Source organism: Elephas maximus, chromosome 13 (genome assembly GCF_024166365.1).
Source record: "Elephas maximus indicus isolate mEleMax1 chromosome 13, mEleMax1 primary haplotype, whole genome shotgun sequence".
Taxonomy (NCBI): Eukaryota; Metazoa; Chordata; class Mammalia; order Proboscidea; family Elephantidae; genus Elephas; species Elephas maximus.
Window position 1 is genome coordinate 95863120 of NC_064831.1, and position 19255 is coordinate 95882374.

General features: G+C 41.9%; 1 protein-coding gene across 1 annotated transcript in view; it reads right to left on the reverse strand.

The window, feature by feature from the left end:
* TRPM1 (transient receptor potential cation channel subfamily M member 1) overlaps positions 1 to 19255 on the reverse strand; it is a 135931-nt gene that overhangs the window by 65438 nt on the left and 51238 nt on the right. The window contains exons 11-13 of the mRNA XM_049905708.1: positions 15594 to 15767; positions 13908 to 14042; positions 6543 to 6593 (exon numbers count right to left, since the gene is read on the reverse strand). Of these exons, the coding sequence (XP_049761665.1) occupies positions 6543 to 6593; positions 13908 to 14042; positions 15594 to 15767 (360 nt within the window). The remainder of the gene's footprint in view (positions 1 to 6542; positions 6594 to 13907; positions 14043 to 15593; positions 15768 to 19255) is intronic.

Below are 19255 nucleotides of genomic sequence, written 5' to 3' on the forward strand. Positions count from 1 at the left end.
TTATTGATTTATTTTTGTTGAGAATATACACAGCAAAACATACACCAATTCAACAGTTTTTACATGTACAGTTCAGTGACATTAATTACGTTCTTTTTCTTTTAACAACACAAAAAGTATAAATTTTAATAGTGATTTCTTGATGGAAAATTATTCCTATGGGGCCTCTATAAAATACAAATTATAGAGATAGCTACATATATTTTTTAAATACATTTAAACGTATGTATGGTACAAAAAAGTATAAAGAATAATGAACAAGTACATACACATTACTCGATTTAAACATAAAACACTCTATGGAGTTGTAGCCCCCTGTGTAGCCCCCAAAACCCTCCAGGCCATGCTCCTTTTCCCACTACCTCCACCCCAGACAAACCTAAAACGAAATTGTATAATTATCAATCCCACGCATTTTTCAGCTTTTACTACTTATGCCCATATCCCTAAGCAGTATATAGAGCTGCAGGCTTTTAAATTATGGCTAGCCTATTAGAGCATAAGGAGCCCTGGTGGTGCAGTGGTTAAGCACTTGTCTGATTAATTACATTCTTGGAGTTGTGCAACCGTTCTCACCCTCCTTTTATGAGTTTTTCCTCCCCCATTAACATAGAATCACTGCCCTCTAAGGTTCCCATCAAATCTTTCGAGTTGCTGTTGTCATTTGATCCCATATAGATAGATCTTAGAAGAACATAATGCTCAAGGCAGAGTTTTTTCTACTGGTTAAGCTAGCCTATTGTTTGGTTTTAAGAAGACTACAGAGGATTTAAAAAAAAATTTATTGTGCTTTAAGTGAAAGTTAACAAATCAAGTCAGTCCCTCATACAAAAATTTATATACATCTTGCTATATACTCCTAATTGCTCTCTGCCGATTGAGACAGCCCATTCCTTCCCTCCACTCTCTCTTTTTGTGTCCATTCTGCCAGCTTCTAACCCCCTCTGCCCTTTCGTCTCCCCTCCAGATAGGAGATGACAACATAGTCTCAAGTGACTGCTTGATCCAAGAAGCTCATTCTTCACCAGCATCTTTTTCTATCCCATTGTCCAGTCCAATCCCTGTCTGAAGAGTTGGCACGGGGAATGGTTCCTGTCCTGGGCTAACAGAAGGTCTGGGGACCGTGACCACCGGGGTCCTTCTAGTCTCAGTCAGACCATTAAGTCTGACATTTTTATGAGAATTTGGGGTCTGCATTCCACTGGTCTCCTGCTCCCTCAGGGGTTCTCTGTTGTGTTCCCTGTCAGAGCAGTCATTGGTTGTAGCCAGGCACCATTCAGCGGATATTTTTTGTTTAAGGTTTAAAGATTATCTCAGGGCAATAGTTCCAGTGGTTCATTCATTCTCTATGGCTTCAGAAAGTCTGGAGTCCATGAGGATTTGAAATTCTGTTCTACATTTTCCCTCCTTTGATCAGGATTTCTCTACAGAATCCTTGATCAAAATGTTCAGTAATGGTAGCTGGGCACCATTCAGTTCTTCTGGTCTCACGGCAAAGGGGGCAGTTGTTCATGGAGGCAATTAGCCACACATTCCATTTCCTCCTCCTATTCTTGACTCTTTTTTTCTCTGTTGCTTCAGGCAAACAGAGACCAATTGCGGTGACTTGGATGGTTGCTTGTAAACTTTTAAGACCCGAGGCACTACGAAAGGAACCAGTAGGTAGAACAGAGGCAGTAAACACATTATTAAGCCAGTTAACTGGGATGTGCCATGAAACCATGACCCTAAACCTCCAAACCAAGGAATCAAATCCCATGAGGTTTTTGGTTGTACATAAGCAGTCTCATCAGCTACTCTTTTTTTTGTCATTGTAGTAAATATATCTATTACATAATTCTTGCCAATTCAACTTTTTACAGGTATATAATTTATTGACAGCAATTACAATAACTGGCTGTGCAAAAATTATAAAGATCATGGAAGAAAAAATACGGTCAATGCTAGGAACCCTAATATATGGAGTAAATAGGATACAAACTATAACTAACAATATACAAACACCAGACAATAAGCTAGATGCCTGGGATCTTCTAAAAATTAAACACATGCTCATCAAATGACTTCACCAAAAGCATAAAAAGAGAACCTACGGACCGGGAAAAAAATTTTGGCTGTAACATATTTGACAAAGATCTAATCTCTAAAATATATAGGACAATCCAACACCTCTACAACAAAAATACAAATAATCCAGTTAAAAAATGGGCAAAGAACATGAACAGACAATTTGCAAAGTACTTCACAAAGGAGACATTCAGATGGCTAACAGATACATAGGAAATAATCCAGATCACTAGCCATTAAAAAAAGAAATGCAAATCAAAACTACAAATGAGATACCATCTCACCCCAACATTATTGGCATGAATCAAAAAAACAGAAAATAATAAATGTTATTTGGTGGGAATACAAAATGGTACAACCATTTTGGAAAACGATATGGCACTTCCTTAAAAAGCTAGAAATAGAAATACCATACAACCAGCAATCTCACTCCTAGGAATATAACCCTGAGATAAAAGCTGTCACACAAATAGACACATTCACACCCATGTTTATTGCAGCATTATTGACAATAGCAAAAAGATGGAAACAACCCAAGTGCCCATCAACAAATGAGTGGATAAACAAACTATGGTACATTCACATGATGGAATACTATGAAATGATAAAAAAACAATGATGAATCTGTGAAACATCTCATAACATGGATGAATCTGGAGGGCAATATGCTAAGTGTAATATAAGTTAATCACAAAATGGCAAATACTGTATGAGATCACTATTATAAAAATTCATGAAAAGATTCACACACAAAAAGAAATGATCTTTGATGGTTATGAGGGAAGGATGGGGTGGGGAGGGAAAAGCACTAATAAACAATAGTGGTAACTTTGGTGAAGGGTAAGACAATACACAATACTGGGGAATTCAGCACAACTTGACCAGGGCAAATTCACAGAAGCTCCATAAACACATCCAAACTCCCTGAGCGATTGAATTACTGGGCTGAGGGCTGGGAGCCATGATCTTGGGGGACATCTAGCTCAATTGGTATAACATAGTTTCTAAAGAAAGTGGTCTACATCCTACTTTGGTGAGTAGCATCTGGGGTCTTAAAAGCTTGTGAGGGGCCATCTAAGATACATGTACTGGTCCCACTCTATCTGGAGCAAGGGAGAATGAAGAAAACCAAAGACACAAGGGAAAGATTAGTCCAAAGGACTAATGGACCAAAACTACCACAGCCTCCATCAGATTGAGTCCAGCACAACTAGATGGTACCCAGCTACCACCATCAACTGCTCTGACAGGGATCACAATAGAGGATCCCGGACAGAGCTGGAAAAAAATGTAGAACAAAATTTGAGCTCACACAGAAAGACCAGGCATACTGGTCTCACAGAGACTGGAGAAACCTGAGAGTATGGCCCCTGACACCCTTTTAACTCAGTACTGAAGCCATTCCTGAGGCTCACCTTTCAGCCAAAGATTAGACAGGCCTACAAAACAAACAATAGCACACATAATTCAACCATGTATACGAGACTACATGGGCACACCAGCCCAAGGGCAAGAACGAGAAGGTAGGAGGGAACAGGAAAGCTGACCCAATGCAAACAGGGAACCCAAAGTCAGTAAGGGGAGAGTGTTGACAGGCCGTGGGGTTTGCAACCAATGTCATTTAACAATATGTATTTTTTTTTTATATTAATTGTTCAGTGAGAAACTAACTTGCTCTGTAAACTTCCACCTAAAGTGCGCTCGTACGCGTGTGCACATACTCGCACACACACAAAAACTTTTGGAAAAAAAAAAAGATGACTGGTAGGAAAAAAAAATTGGCTGTGCAACCGTACCTTTAATCAGTGCAATGTTTCCATCACCGTTACCCCCTCCCCCTTTCCCCCTTTCTCCCACCCCTGGCAACCACCAATAAACTTTGATCTCTGTACATTTGACTTTTCTTGTCTTTTTATATTAGTGAGGTCATAGAATATCCTTTTGTAACTGACTTTTTTCACTCAGCAAAATGTCTTCAAGATCCATCCATATTGTAGAGTATGTTAGGACTTCATTTCTCTTACTGGCTCTTACTTCATTTCTCCTGTTTCCCTGGGGAAATCAGTAGTATTCCATTGTATGTATGTACCACATTTTGTTTATCCATTCATCTGTTGATGGGCATTTAGGTTGTTTCCACCTTTTGGCTACTGTGAATAGTGCTACAATGAATATTGACGTACAAGTCTCTGAGTCTCTGCTTTCAAGCCTTTTGGATATATAGCAAGGAGTGGAATTGCTGGGTCACATGGTAGTTCAATTTTTAATTTTTTGAGGAACTGCCACACTGTTTTCCACAATGGCTGTACCATTTTGCATTCCCACCAGCAACAGAAAAGGGTTCCAATTTCTCTATGCTGTTGCCGGCATTTGTTATTTTTCTGTCTTTTTTAGTCTTAGCCATCCTAGTGGGAGTGAAATGGCATCTCCTTGTGGTTTTGGTTCATTTACTGATTGGTTAATTTCATATGGCTGAGATGATGATGATAACCTGGGGCCCACCATGTGGTGATCACACATCTTAAATGTCCTCCTTTAAATTAGATTAGCCACACTTGCTAAATCATTCATTCCTATGTCGAGTGTTTGTTAGCCCTGTTGTGCTCCCTGATGGTGTGGGGGATTCCGTGTAGGGATAAGGAATTCCAACCATGCTCCTAAGGAGCTCGCCCTTGTGGGGAGAAGAACAAAACCATCAACAGCCTCAGAGTAGCAGCACATGCTGCATGCAGAGGAGAAGAGGCCCAGGTTCTGCCTGGGGTGCAGGTGGGGGAGGAAACAGGGCCTCCCTGAGCAGAGCCTCCTCGGTGCTCGGTGCTCGGGCCTGAGGAGCAGGAAGTGCAGGTGGTGAGGGGTGAGCACCTCTGACGTGAGCAAGGTGTGGACAGACAGGACAGGTCAGGACCCCTTCAGGGTTGAGCATCGAGTGTGGTGGGCACGTGATGGGACTGGGAGTGGAGCAGGGTATGGCCAGACCCCAGTGTGGTGGGAGTTTCTTGGAACCAGCTTAAGCTGTGTGGTCCATGGTGGGGGGACTCTGGAGGGTTCGAGCAGGAAGTTCCATGACTGTGGATGGTGGAGAGAGTGGAGCTGGGGGAGGGAGGAAGATTATTAAGGCCATTCAGGTGAGAAATATTTGGGCCTAAGCCAGGGTAGCTGTAGTTTTTGAATATTTATATTTTATAATGTATCTTCCTTGGGGGAAATCAGATGCCTTATGTAGCAAACTAGGGCACTGGGTCACAGGGTCTTTGACATCCCTCTTGGTCCCCAAATGCACTGATTCTGCTCCAGTCTAATGAGTGCTGTAGAAGTCAAATTCTTATATTATTAGAATTATATATTTGCCTGAAATATAACCAGATTAGTTAGGATTCTGACTGAAAACTACTTTTGAATTATTCTCTCTTGCTCAGAATATTAATAAATGTTGTACACTTTGCATGCCCGGGACTTAGTTCTAGCAAAATGAATCACTTTTATATTGTTGTTGTGTTTGTTAGCTGCCTCTAAGTCTCTCCTGAGTCATGGCAACCCCATGCACAAATGAACGAAATACTACCCAGTACTGCTCCATCCCTATGATCGGTTGTGGATAGGACTACTGTCATTCACAGGGTTTTCACTGGCTGATTTTCTAAAGTCAATTGCCAAGCCTTTCTTCCTAGTCTTTCTTAGCTGGAAGCTCCTCTGAAACCTGTTCAGCATCATAGCAACACACAACCCTCACCCACTCTTACATCAGCCCAGTCTAATCCTCTGACTGTGGCTACACGCCTCAGAATACCATGGTGCAACAATGAGGGAGCCAGGCCCTATGACAGCATGAACTTTAGGTGGTTAGTAGCAATGGCAAGTGGGAAGAAACATCTATCACTTCATAATGGTAGGACACAAAAGGCAAGAACAATTGATCCAATCAATGGCACACACTGGAATGAGATGAGGCACCTCCTATTGTTCTTCTGGAAAGAGGCACCGGGATTAAGTGAGCAACAGAGATTAAAAACCCTGGTGGCGTAGTGGTTAAGTGCTACGGCTGCTAACCCAGAGGTCGGCAGTTTGAATCTGCCAGGCACTCCTTGGAAACTCTATGGAGCAGTTCTACTCTGTCCTATAGGGTGACTGTGAGTTGGAATAGACTCGACAGTAGTGGGTTTTTTTGGTAACATGGGGCTTCATTGACTGTGCTTCAGGTGGTCAGTACCACAGCCAGCTCACCTGCTGTTGCCCTGGTGTTGGTAATGGTGCCAACATGTAAGCAGGCAGTCACTCAGCACGTACCTATCATGTGTGGGGATGGATATTCAACTTTAAAAGCATTAGCTTTAGGTCAACTCTTTTTGTGTGAGAAGCATTGTCTCTCATGCCTCGCAGAATGAGAATTCAATACATCTTGGAAGCTAAAAATTGCTTTTTAAAAATGTTTCATTAAAAGACGTCAGTTGGTAAGGACTATAGAACAGGGGACTGACCTTCTTGACATCTCTCACCAGCAGATGAAGCGTGTTTGGCGGACCCAGTCTCTGCAAGAGAAGCATTCCGCCATGTCAAATATGCTTTCCTCTTCAATTCCTGGAGAAAAACCTACCCTTCTGTACAGAAGTAATGAATTATTAGACTGTATGGACTGTGACCCGCTATGGGCTTGTTTCTTTCTTTCTTTTTTTACATTTTTATTGTGCTGAAATATTTATAACAAAATATTTGCCAGTTCAACCATTTGTATGCATACAGTTCAGTGACATTAATTACTTTCACCACGTTGAGCAACTCTCACCACCATCGCCCTTAACTCAGAAACTCAGAACCACTAACAACGACTCCCCCTCCCTCCCTCCTGTCCCTGGTAACCACTGAAGAGCTTTGGTCTCTGTGCTTTGTTTCTTTTAAGAGGCAGAACAGGTTGTGGTTAAGTATTCAATACATTAAAATATATGTTAAATACTTCTTATTGAATTATTTTAAAGTGTATCTTGTGATATAAAATATTGTGTTAAAACTTCACATACAAGTTTTAGCACATAATTACAGAGGACCGTTTCTGCTAATTAAAATTTTAGAACATGGAAGGAAATGTAAACTCTCAAAATTTATATTGCAATAATAAAGCAAGGGGATTTCATTTAAATACTTCCACTCTAATACAGTGGAGTTTATTCCCATGAAAACTTAGGTCTACGTTTTTCACTGGTTGCTGTGCAACCCTACCCGTTCCATCACCATGAACCAAAACTCAGTACTCTATAAGCAACAACCACCCCGCTTTCCTCTCCCTCCCATCACTGGTAACCACAAATAAACTTTGATCTCTATACATTTGTCTGTTCCTGTCTTTTTATATAAGTGAGGTCATAGAATATTTGTCCTTCCATGATTGACTTATTTCACTCAGCATAATGTCTTCAAGCTCCACCCATATGTATCAGGACTCCATTTCTCTTCCTGGCTGAGTAGTATTCTATTGTATGTATGTACCACGTTTTGTCTCTCCATTTATCCGTTGATGGGCATTTATGTTGTTTCCACCTTTTTGCTATTGTGGATAGCATTGCAATGAACGTCGGTGTACAAGTATCTGTTTGAATTTCTGCTTTCATGTCTTTTCAAAACTGCCACATCTTTCTCCCACGGAGTGACCGGTAGGTTCGAACACCTTCTTTCAATACCTAGGGGTGGAATTGCTGGGTCATATAGTAGGTCTATTTTTAGTTTTTTAAGAACTTGCCACACTGTTTTCCAGAACAACTGTACCATTTTTCATTCCTACCAACGATGGATAAAGGTTTTCCAAATCTTCGCCAACATTTATTATTTATGAGTTTTTTTTTTTTTTCATCTTAGCCATCCCTGGTCTAATCATATGGTCTACTATGCTGGGAAAGACAAATTGAAGAGGAATGGTGCTGCATTCATTGTTAAAAGGAACATTTCAAAGTCTATCCTGAAGTACAATGTTGTAAGTGATAGGGTAACATCCATATGCCTACAAGGAAGACCAGTTAATATGACTATTATTCAAATTTATGCACCAACCACTAAGGCCAAAGATGAAGAAATTGAAGATTTTTACCAACTTCTGCAGTCTGAAATTGATGAAACATGCAAGCAGGATGCATTGATAATTACTGGTGACTGGAACGCAAAAGTTGGAGACAAAGAAGGATTGGTAGTTGGAAAACACCACCTTGGTGATAGAAACAATGCTGGAGATCTGCATGATAGAATTTTGCAAGACCAATGATTTCTTCGTTGCAAATACCTTTTTTCGCCAGCATAAATGGTGACTATACACATGGACCTCGTCAGATTGAATACACAGGAATCAAATCAACTACATCTGTGAAAAGAGACGATGGAAAAGCTCCATATCATCAGTCAGAACAAGGCCAGGGCTGACTGTGGAACAGACCAGCAATTGCTCACATGCAAGTTCGAGCTGAAACTGAAGAGAATTAGAATAAGTCCATAAGAGCCAAAGTATTACCCTGAGCATATTCCACCTGGATTTAGAGACCATCTCAAGAGTAGGTTTGATGCGTTGAACACTAATGACTAAAGACCAGACAAGTTGTGGAATGACAGCAAGGACATCAAACATGAAGAAAGCAAGAGGTCATTCAAAAGATAGGAAAGGAAAAGAAAGACCAAAATGGATGTCAGAGGAGACTCTGGAACTTGCTCTTGAACAACAAGCAGCTAAAACAAAAGGAAGAAATGGAGACGTAAAAGAGCTAAAAAGAAAATTTCAAAGGGCAGCTCGAGAAGACAAACTAAAGTATTATAGTGACATGTGCAAAGACCTGGAGGTAGAAAACCAGAACGGAAGAACGTGCACGGTATTTTTCAAGGTGAAAGAATTGAAGAAAAAATTCAAGCCTCGAGTTGTGATACTGAAGGATTCTATGGGGAAAATATTAAAAACTGCAAGGAGCATTAAAAGAAGATGGAAAGAATACAGAGTCACTGTACCAAAAAGAACCGGTAAACTTTCAACCATTTCAGGAAGTAGCATATGATCAGGAACCAATGGTACTGCAGGAAGAAGTCCAAGCTGCATTGAAGGCATTGCCAAAAATAAGGCTCCAGGAATCTACAGAATACCAGTTGAGATGTTTCAACAAATGGATGCAGCACTGAAGTGTTCACTTGTCTGTGGCCAACTGACTGGAAAGAGACCCATATTTATGCCTATTCCCAAGAAAGGTGATCCAACTGAATTCGGAAATTACCGAACAGTATCGTTACTATCACACGCAAGCAAAATTTTGCTGAAGATCATTGAAAAGCGGCTGCAGCAGTGTATCAACAGGGAACTGCCAGAAATTCAAGCCGGATTCAGAGGACGTGGAACCAGGGATATCACTGTTGAGTCAGATGGGTCCTGGCTGAAAGCAGAGAATACCAGAAAGATGTTTACCTGTGTTTTATTGACTGTGCAAAGGCATTCAACTGTGTGGATTATAACAAATTATGGATAACATTGCAAAGAATGGGAATTCCAGAAACACAGGTTTCTTGAGAAATCTGTACATAGATCAAGAGGAAGTTGTTTGAGCAGAGCGTGGTTTACTATCAGGTAAGGTATGCATCAGGGTTGTATCCTTTCACCATACCTATCCAATCTGTATGCTGAGCAAATAATCCAAGAAGATGGACTCTATGAAGAATAACGGGCCATCAGGATTGGAGGAAGACTCATTAACAACCTGCGTTATGCAGATGACACAGCTTTGCTAGCTGAAAGTGAAGAGGACTTGAAGCAATTACTGATGAAGATCAAAGACCACAGCCTTCAGTATGGATTATACCTCAACGTAAAGAAAACAAAAATCCTCACAACTGGACCAATGAGCAACATCATGATAAATGGAGAAAAGATTGAAGTCAAGGATTTCATTTCACTTGGATCCACAATCAACACCCATGGAAGCAGCAGTGAAGAAATCAAAAGACACATTGCATTGGGCAAATCTGCTGCAAAGGACCTCTTTTTTTTTTTTTTTTTTTATAATTTTTATTGTGCTTTAAGTGAAAGTTTACAAATCAAGTCAGTCTCTCACATATAAACTTATATACACCTTACTACATACTCCCACTTGCTCTCCCCCAATGAGTCAGCCTTTCCAGTCTCTCCTTTTGTGACAATTTTGCCAGCTTCCAACTCTCTCTATCCTCCCATTCCCCCTCCAGACAGGAGATGCCAACACAGTTTCAAGTGTCCACCTGATACAAATAGCTCACTCTTCATCAGCATCTCTCTCCTACCCACTGTCCAGTCCCTTCCATGTCTGATGAGTTGTCTTCAGGAATGGTTCCTGTCCTGGGCCAACAGAAGGTTTGGGGACCATGACCGCCGGGATTCCTCTAGTCTCAGTCAGACCATTAAGTATGGTCTTTTTGTGAGAATTTGGGGTCTGCATCCCACTGATCTCCTGCTCCCTCAGGGGTTCTCTGTTGTGCTCCCTGTCAGGGAAGTTATCGGTTGTGGCTGGGCACCATCTAGTTTTTCTGGTCTCAGGATAAAGGACCTCTTTAAAGTGTTGAAAAGCAAAGATGTCACCTTGAAGACTAAGGTGCGCCTGACCCAAGCCATGGTATTTTCAATCTCATCATATACATGCAAAAGCTGGATGATGAATAAGGAAGACTGAAGAAGAACTGATGCCTTTGAATTGTGAAAAGAATGAACAAATGAACAAATCTGTCTTGAGGAAGTATAATCAGAATGCTCCTTAGAGGCAAGGATGGAGAGACTGTGTCTCACATACTTTGGACATGTTGTTAGGAGGGATCAGTCCCTGGAGAAGGACATCATGCTTGGTAAAGTAGCCGATCCGCGATAAAGAGGAATGCCCTCAACAAGATGCATTGACACAGTGACTGCAACAGTGGGCTCAAGCATAACAATGATTGTGAGGATGGTACAGGAGTAGCCAGTGTTTTGTTCTGTTGTACACATGGCCGCTGTGAGTTGGAACCGACTTGAAGGCACCTAACAACAACAACGACAGCCCTGGTGGGGAGCCCTGGTGGCACAGTGGTTAAAAGCTATGGCTGCTAACCAAAAGGTCAGCATTTGAATCCACCAGCTGCTCTTTCAAAAGCCTATGGGCAGTTCCACTGTCCTATAGGGTGGCTATGAGTCAGAATAGACTCAAAGGAAATGAGGTTATTCCTGGTGGTGCAGTGGTTAAAGTGCTTGGCTGCTTACCAAAAGGTCAATGGATCAAACTCATCAGCCGCTCCATGGGAGAAAGATGTGGCAGTCTGCTTCTGTAAAGATTAAAGCCTTGGAAAACCTATGGGGCAGTTCATCTCTGTCCTATAGGGTCACTATGAGTATGAGTTAGCCATCCTAGTAGGAGTGAAATGATATCTCATTGTGGTTTTGATCTGCATCTCTCTGATGGTTAATGACGTTGAGCATTTTTTCATGTGTTTAGTGGCTATTTGAAAGTCCTCTTAGTTGAAAATGTCTATTCAAGCACCTTGCCCATTTTATGATTGGGTTGTCTTTTTGTTGTTAAGTTGTTGAAGTTTTATATATATTTTGGTTATTAGATTCTTATCAGATATATACTTTCCAGTTGGTAGCTTGTCTTTTCACTTTTTTGGTAAAGTCTTTTTATTTTATTTTATTGTGCTTTAGGTGAAAGTTTACAGCACAAAGTAGTTTCTCATTCAAAATTTTATACACAAATTGTTTTGTGATATTGGTTGCAATCCTGGCAATATGTCATCACTCTTCCTCTTTCTACCCTGGTTTCCCTGTGTCCATTCATCCAGTTTTCCTGTCCCTTCCTGCCTTCTCGTCTTTGCTTTTCGGCAGGTGTTACCCACTTGGTCTCATATAGTTAAATGAACTGAGAAGCATGTTCCTCTAGTGTGTTATTGTTACTTTCATAAGCCTGTCTAATTTTTGGCTGATAGGTGGGGCCATAGTCTCAGGGGTTCCTCCAGTCTCTGTCAGACCAGTAAGTCTGATCTTTTTTTGTGAATTTGAATCTTATTCTACATTTTTCTCCCCCTCTGTCCAGAACCCTCTATTATGACCTTGTCAGAGTGGTCAGCGGTGGTAGCTGGGCACCATCTAGTTCTTCTGGGCTAAGCTGGTGGAGGCTCTGGTTCATGTGGTCCATTAGTCCTTTGGACTGATGTTTTCCTTGTGTCTTTGGTTTTCTTCATTCTCCTTTGCTCCAGATGGGATAGGATTTATACGTGTATTTTAGATGGCTGCTCACAAGCTTTTAAGACCCCAGGTGCTACTCACCAAAGTAGGAGGTAGAACATTTTCTTTATGAACTATTTTATGCCAATTGACCTAAATGTCCCCTGAGACTATGATCCTCAGTCCTCAGCCCCAGTAATTCAGTCCCTCAAGGTGTTTGGATGTGTCTAGGAAGCTTCTATGACTTTGCCTTGGTCTAGTTGTGCTGACTTCCCCTATATTGTGTGTTATCTTTACATCACCAAAGTTAACGATTGTTCATTATCTAGTTAGTAATTTCCCCTCCCCACCCCTCCCTTCCCTCATAAGCATTGAAGATTGTTTCTTCTGTGTATAAACCTTTTCTCGGGTTTTTACAATAGTGGTTTCATGTAATATTTGTCCTTTTGTGATTGATTTATTTCACTCAACATGATGTCCTCTAGATTCATCCACGTTGTGAGATGTTTCTCGGATTCATCATTGTTGTTTATCACTGCATAGTATTCCATTGTGTGCATGTACCATAGTTTCTTTGTCCATTCATCTGTTGATGGACACTTAGGTTGTTTCCTTCTTTTTGCTATTGTCAGTAATGCTGCAGTGAACATGGGTGTGCATATGTCTATTCATGTTATGGCTCTTATTTCTCTGGGATATATTCCTAGGAGTGGGATTGCTGGGTCATATGGTATTTCTATTTCTAGCTTTTTAAGGAAGTGCCATATCATTTTTCAAAATGGTGTACCATTTTACTTTTCCACCAGCAGTACATAAGAGTTCCATTCTCCCCGCAGCCTCTCCAACATCTGTTATTTTCTGTTTTTTTGATTAATGCCAGTAATGTCGTGGTGAGATGGTATATCATTGTAGTTTTGATTTGTGTTTCTCTAATGTGTAATGGTTGCCAGCATTTCCTCATGTATCTGTTAGCTGCCTGATAAATCCCCTCTTTTTATGAACTATTATTCATATACCTAAGCGGCCCAAGTGGTTTACACACGACTACTTACCTAAAGGTTGGTGGTTTGAGAACCTATTCAGTGGTTGTTGTTGTTGTTAGTTGCCTTTAAGTCAGTGTGCAGAGTAGAACTGCTCCATGTTTTCAAGGCTGTGACCTTTATGAAGCAGATTTCAAGACACCTCTGGATGGGTTCAAATTGGCAACCTTTCAACTAGTAGTCGAGTGCTTAACCATTTGTGCCATCCGGGGAGCCCTCACACAGAAATGAGGCCTGGAAATCTGCTTCCATAAAGATTATAGCTAAGAAAACCCTACGGATCAGTTCTACTCTGTAACACATGGAGTTGTCATAGGTTGGAATCGACTCGATACCAACGGTTTGGTTTTTTTGGCTTATTCATACGCTATACTCGAGTGTTCGACAAGTGTTAATACTGCCTCAGAAGGGGATGTCTGGCTGGGCAGGGCGCTAACTCATAAAATGTGAATAGCTTGTGGACTGCAGGTAAGTAATAACTAGATGCCATGAAATACTGGCGTTCCCAGCTGAAACCCTGCCCCAGTTATTACTCTATGCTCATTGGAGCCCTTTTATGCATAATATGCATAAGGTATACTTCTGTGTCGATGGCTAGCCCCTCTCTGGCCCCCTTCTGGCGCACTCACCGTGTTATAGAGCTCTTCCAGCCTTGGGATGGTGAGGAAGTGCTGCATGTTCACTCCGTTTTCAATCAGAAGCTTTACAAAGTCCACGCGGTCTAACACTAGCGCGTCCAGCATTGCTTGCTCCAAAGCGTTTACCTGCAGGAGTCCAGGAAAGAGGGCTGTGAGAGCGTCTCAGAGATGTGAGGCAGGGGGAAGACTGGAAACACCGCAGGAAGGGTATTCCGTCCCCCAGATCCTGGAGTATTCTGGGCATGGTTCTGTTTGCTCTTGCTATCTTCCCTCCTCTTTCCCTCTCCATCTGGCCCCTATACGTGCTATCGAGGTATCAAAATGATTTTCTCCTTTTAAAAACAAGTCAAAGAATCTAAGGCACAGCAATTGGTCTCTATTCACCTGGAGCAACAGAAGATGAAAGAGTCAGGAATAGGCGGAGGGTATGGAATGTGTGGCTAATTGCTTCCATGAACAACTGCTTCCTTTGCCATGAGACCAGAAGAACTGGATGGTGCCTTGTTATACCATTACTGAACATTTTGATTAAAGATTTCATAGAAGAATCCTGATCAAAAGGGGGAAAATACAGAACAGCATTTCAAATTCTTAAGGACTGTAGAACTTCTGGAGCCATGCAGGGTGGATGAACCCTTGAAACTATCGCCCTGAGATAATATTTAAACCTTAAACCAAAAATATCTTCTGAAGTCATCTTAAAATTGAACAATAGTTTAGCTTAACTAGTCTGCCTTGAGCATTATGCTCTTTTAAGAACTCTATATGGGATCAAATTGGCAACATATTAGACAGGAACATTAGGGGGCAGTGAGTTTATGTTAATGAGGGAGGAACAAGTCAGAAAAGGAGGGTAAGAATGGTTGCACAATTTGAAGAATGTAATTAATGTCTCTAAACTGTACTCGCAAAAACTTACATTGGTGTTTTTTTTTTACTGTGTATATTCTCAACAACAACAAAATGAATATAATTTAGAAGGAAAAAAAAAATTGAAGAGGATTCAAAATTGCAGCCATAGTGACATTGCTCACTTCAGCTTCCACAGTTTGCTTCCTTGACTGAGAGGGACGGGTGGCAGCCTAGCATGCCCCGTGTCCCCACGGTGCTGGGTGAGGGATGACCTCAATGTGCCTGCCACACATAGGACACTGCAGAGACCCAGTGCCCTGGCTTTGCTGTCTTGGCAGCAGTGAGCCTGAGAACTACTGTGTGATGTTCTGGCTCCAGCCTCTGTCCCAGAAAACTGCTACTATCTCCACACACCCAGTCATGTGTCCCATCTTTCAAAAAGGTCTTGTTCACTGAATTGTATTTATTAGGTAATATTGGTTTGTGTCCCATGTTTTCATGAATCAAACATGTGCATGTCCACCAGACGGAGAGAGCCACCTTTGAGCAAGGTCAGCAGGATGTCCACTCTTGGTGGCATCCTTCCCCCAAATGCAGGGACACTCTCATTTTCTCAGCCTGACAGCCCCATTGAAGGCAGATGTGCAGCTGCCATTAGCCTATCTGAAATATGGAGGCTGTCTCCTTAATCCTTTATCACTGCTGTACTATGACTTAGGGTCCTGGGTTGGGGCTACAGCAACGGAAACAAGAACTGTGACCCCTCTGGAGAGAGAAGGTGACACAAACTCAGTGATCCCTAAGGTCTCAACGTTTCCCGCATACCCAGTTCAGTAGCTCGATCTTCCGGGGATCGGTTTCTTCTTCCACTTCCTCTTTCACTTTCCCTTTCTTTTTGCCTTTTCCTTTTCCTCTGCCACCCTTGGTGGTTGCCGTGGGTGGCTTCTTCTCCCTCTCTGTGGCCTTGTTATTTGTCGGGGGTGCCAGGCTTCCCAGGGGCTGCAATTGATAGCAAACAAAGTTTGGAAAAAATATTAAAGCTGTCCCTTGCCCAAAGACAAGTGTACTGATTTCCGCCTCCTTGCCACTGTACACACACACACATGCACACACATGCATATGCACACACACTTGGTCAAGGCAAGCCTGCCTGGTTGATGGAGAAAGCTTTGATATCATGAACCACTGTTACTTATATCCAAAAATGTACACTTGGCTTGAGGACTCATCTTTGCATACTTTAAATGGCTGATGGTGTGCCCTTGATTGATGTGTGTCTTTGCACAAAGGAAAGGGTGATGAAAGGTAAGTATGAAGAAGGCACCAAAGACAGACATGTACATAGATGTCTAACGATAGATAGGAGAAAACGACTGTGAAGGCTCAAGACAATGAGTATAACCCCGGTGCCTATGCTCAGATACAAATATGGGTGGAACTCACTGGTGGGTGTCTTAGTCTACTGCTGCTATGACAGAAATACCACAAGTAGATGGCTTTACCAAAGAGAAATTTATTCTCTCACAGCCTTGGGAGGCTAGAAGCCTGAATTCAGGGTGCCAGCTCCAGGGGAAGGCTTTCTCTGTCAGCTCTGGAGCAAGGTCCTTGTTATCAACCTTCCCCGGTCAAGGAGCTTCTCAGTGCAGTGATCCCAGGTCCAAAGAACACATTATTCTCCTGGCTCTTGTTTCTTGGTTGTAGGAGGTCCCCATGTCTCTCTGCTCACTTTTCTCTTTCATATCTCAAAAGAGATTGACTTAAAACACAACCTAATCTTGTAGATTGAGTCCTGCCTCATTAACATAATTGCCTCTAATCCTGCCTTATTAACATCATAGAGGTAGGATTTACAACTCATAAGGAAAATCATGTCAGGTGACAAAGTGGTGGACAATCACACAATGCTGGGAATCCTGGTTTGGCCAAGTCGAAACATATTTTGGAGGACACAATTCAATCCATAGTAGTGGGTAAAAGAGGTCTCCTGGGTATTGGTTTCCTAGGGCTGCCATAACAAAGTACAACCAAATGGGTGCCTTTAAACATTAGAAATTTATTCTCTCACAGCCATCAAGGCTAGAAGTCTGAAATCAAGGTGTCAACAGGACTATACTCCCTCTGAAGTTCTAGAGATGAATCCTTTCTTATCTCTTGCAGATTCTGGTGATGGTCAGCAATCCTCGGTGTTCGTGGCTTGTAGATGCATCATTCCACTCTCTACCTCTGTTGTAACATGGTGTTCTCTTTATGTGTCTCTGTCTTTGTGTCTCATCTCTTCTTACAAGGACACCAATCATTGTGAATTAGGGATCATCCTACTCCACTATGGCCTCATGTGATCTAATTACATTGTAAAGACCTTATTTCCAAACAAGGTCACATTCTGATGTCCCAGAAGGACATAAATTTTGGGCATACCTGGGTGTTACTGAGATATATGCAATGAGGTTACAGATTGGAAAACATCCAAAATATGTGCTCCACTCAAGAGAACAAGACAGAGAGCTCTTTTCCCCTCTGCCTCAACAAGTCCCTCAGTCAAGTGGAAAACATGTGGACATTGTCCTGGTGCAGACACAGAGCCTGCTCAGAAGACCAACACTGAAACAACCTTTGATCCCTCCAGCGGGGGTCTTTTTTGCCAGAGTTCCCCTCTTCTCCTGCCAGACTTCTCTGAGAGTTTGTGCCCATGGAGTCTCCATTCCCTCACTCCCCCTCTCTCTTCTACCGCTCCAGCGGCTGCTTGCCCATCTGTCCAAAGCCCTATCTCCCTGTCCACAGCCCTAGTGAGGCCACTGACAAGCTTCCAGGCACTGGCTGCCTCCATGGAGTTTTCTGTCCCCCTCTTGCTGGATTTCCAGCAGTCTAACTGCTGCCTGCTCCCTACTCCAGCTTCTTCTCTCAGCTTCTCCAGTGCCATACACTCCTGGTTTTCCTCTTTCCTATCTGTCTGCTGCTTCTCAGATCAGGCTTTCAATGTCAAGGCTCTCTAGAGCGCTGTTCTTGGCTCTCTTCCCTTCCCTCTTTACTCTCACCCTAGGCAATTTCACAGAGGCCCACGCAGCTGGTCACCATTTCTTTCTTTAACGTCTCATTTCTAGCTTCAACCCACCTCTCTCCCTAGAGCTTCTGTAACTCTCCTCTGGAGGGAGGAAATTCTTCCTCATGACCTCAGACATGAGTTGAACAATCACTTGCTGGGGATGTTACAGAAAGTGTTTCAAACACTGGTTGGATTACTGGGGATACTTGATAACCTCTCATATCCATAAAAAGAATCTTCAGACCTGGGTTTGCATCCTGAGTTCAGATGCTGGCTTTTATGCTGCATTAGTTTTCCATTACTGCATAACAAATTACCCAAAATTTAGCGGCTTAAAAGAACACACAGTTATTATCTCACAGTTCCTGTGGGTTAAAAGTCAGGTGCAGCTTAGCTGGGTTTCTGCTGGAGGGTCTCACCAGGCTGTAATCAACATGTGGCTGGGCTGTGCTCTCGTCTGGAGGTTTGACTGGGGAAGAATCTACTTCTGAGCTCACTCAGGTTGTTGGCAGGATTTATTTCCTTGCAGCCCTAGAATTCGTGGTAACTTATTTTTTCAAAGCCAGCAACAGAGAGAGAGTCTCTAGAGTGAGTTTGCTAACAAGACATATTCTTATGTAATGTAATGTAATCACAGGTGTGACATCCATCTTTGATATAGTCTACTGGTCACAGGTCTCACCCATGCTCAAGGAGAGGGTGTGAATACCAGGAGGCAGGGATCATGGGGGCCACCTTCAAACCTGTCTGCCACAGCCAAATTAGCTGAGTGAACTTCTCAGAAATCACTTAACCTCTTGGACTGTCAATTTTTTTTTTCAAACTATCAAATGACAATCCAGTCATGTTCACGTATTTGAGTACATGTGGTAAAGCACAACGAACTACCCAAACATCAGGCATTACTACCAATTTTCACTTTAGATTTAATGATTCAAGTTCAGTTTTTACCAAAGCAGGCCCTACGTCCAGAGATGAAAGCTAAACAAATAGTTCTTGTTCTGAAAAGTCAGCAGACATTTCTATTTCTAAAATCTCAATGAGGCTGGCCAAGATTTACAGACTTTATATTTAAAGTGGGCAGCAGTCTGAATGTCACCAGGCCTCACTCCTGGATGCACAGACTGAGTTTAGCCTATTTTTCTTTAAAAAGATGTTAGTCCAAGGTCTTATGATTCGATATAGCTAAATATCTAAATATGTTACTCAGACATATCAAACATTTTCTCTTTTTGTTGTTATGTTTTTAACACGTTTTAACAAAGGATTGTGTTGGGGCAGTTTTTATTTTTGCATTTAATAATGATATATACAGATCAAAGAATCTTGATAGTAAAACATAACATACATGAACAACATGTAAAAAGTTTCATGTTGTCTAGAAAGACTATAAATGCACAGGTACATAGTTTCTTAAGCACTTTACCATTAAAGGAAGATTTGA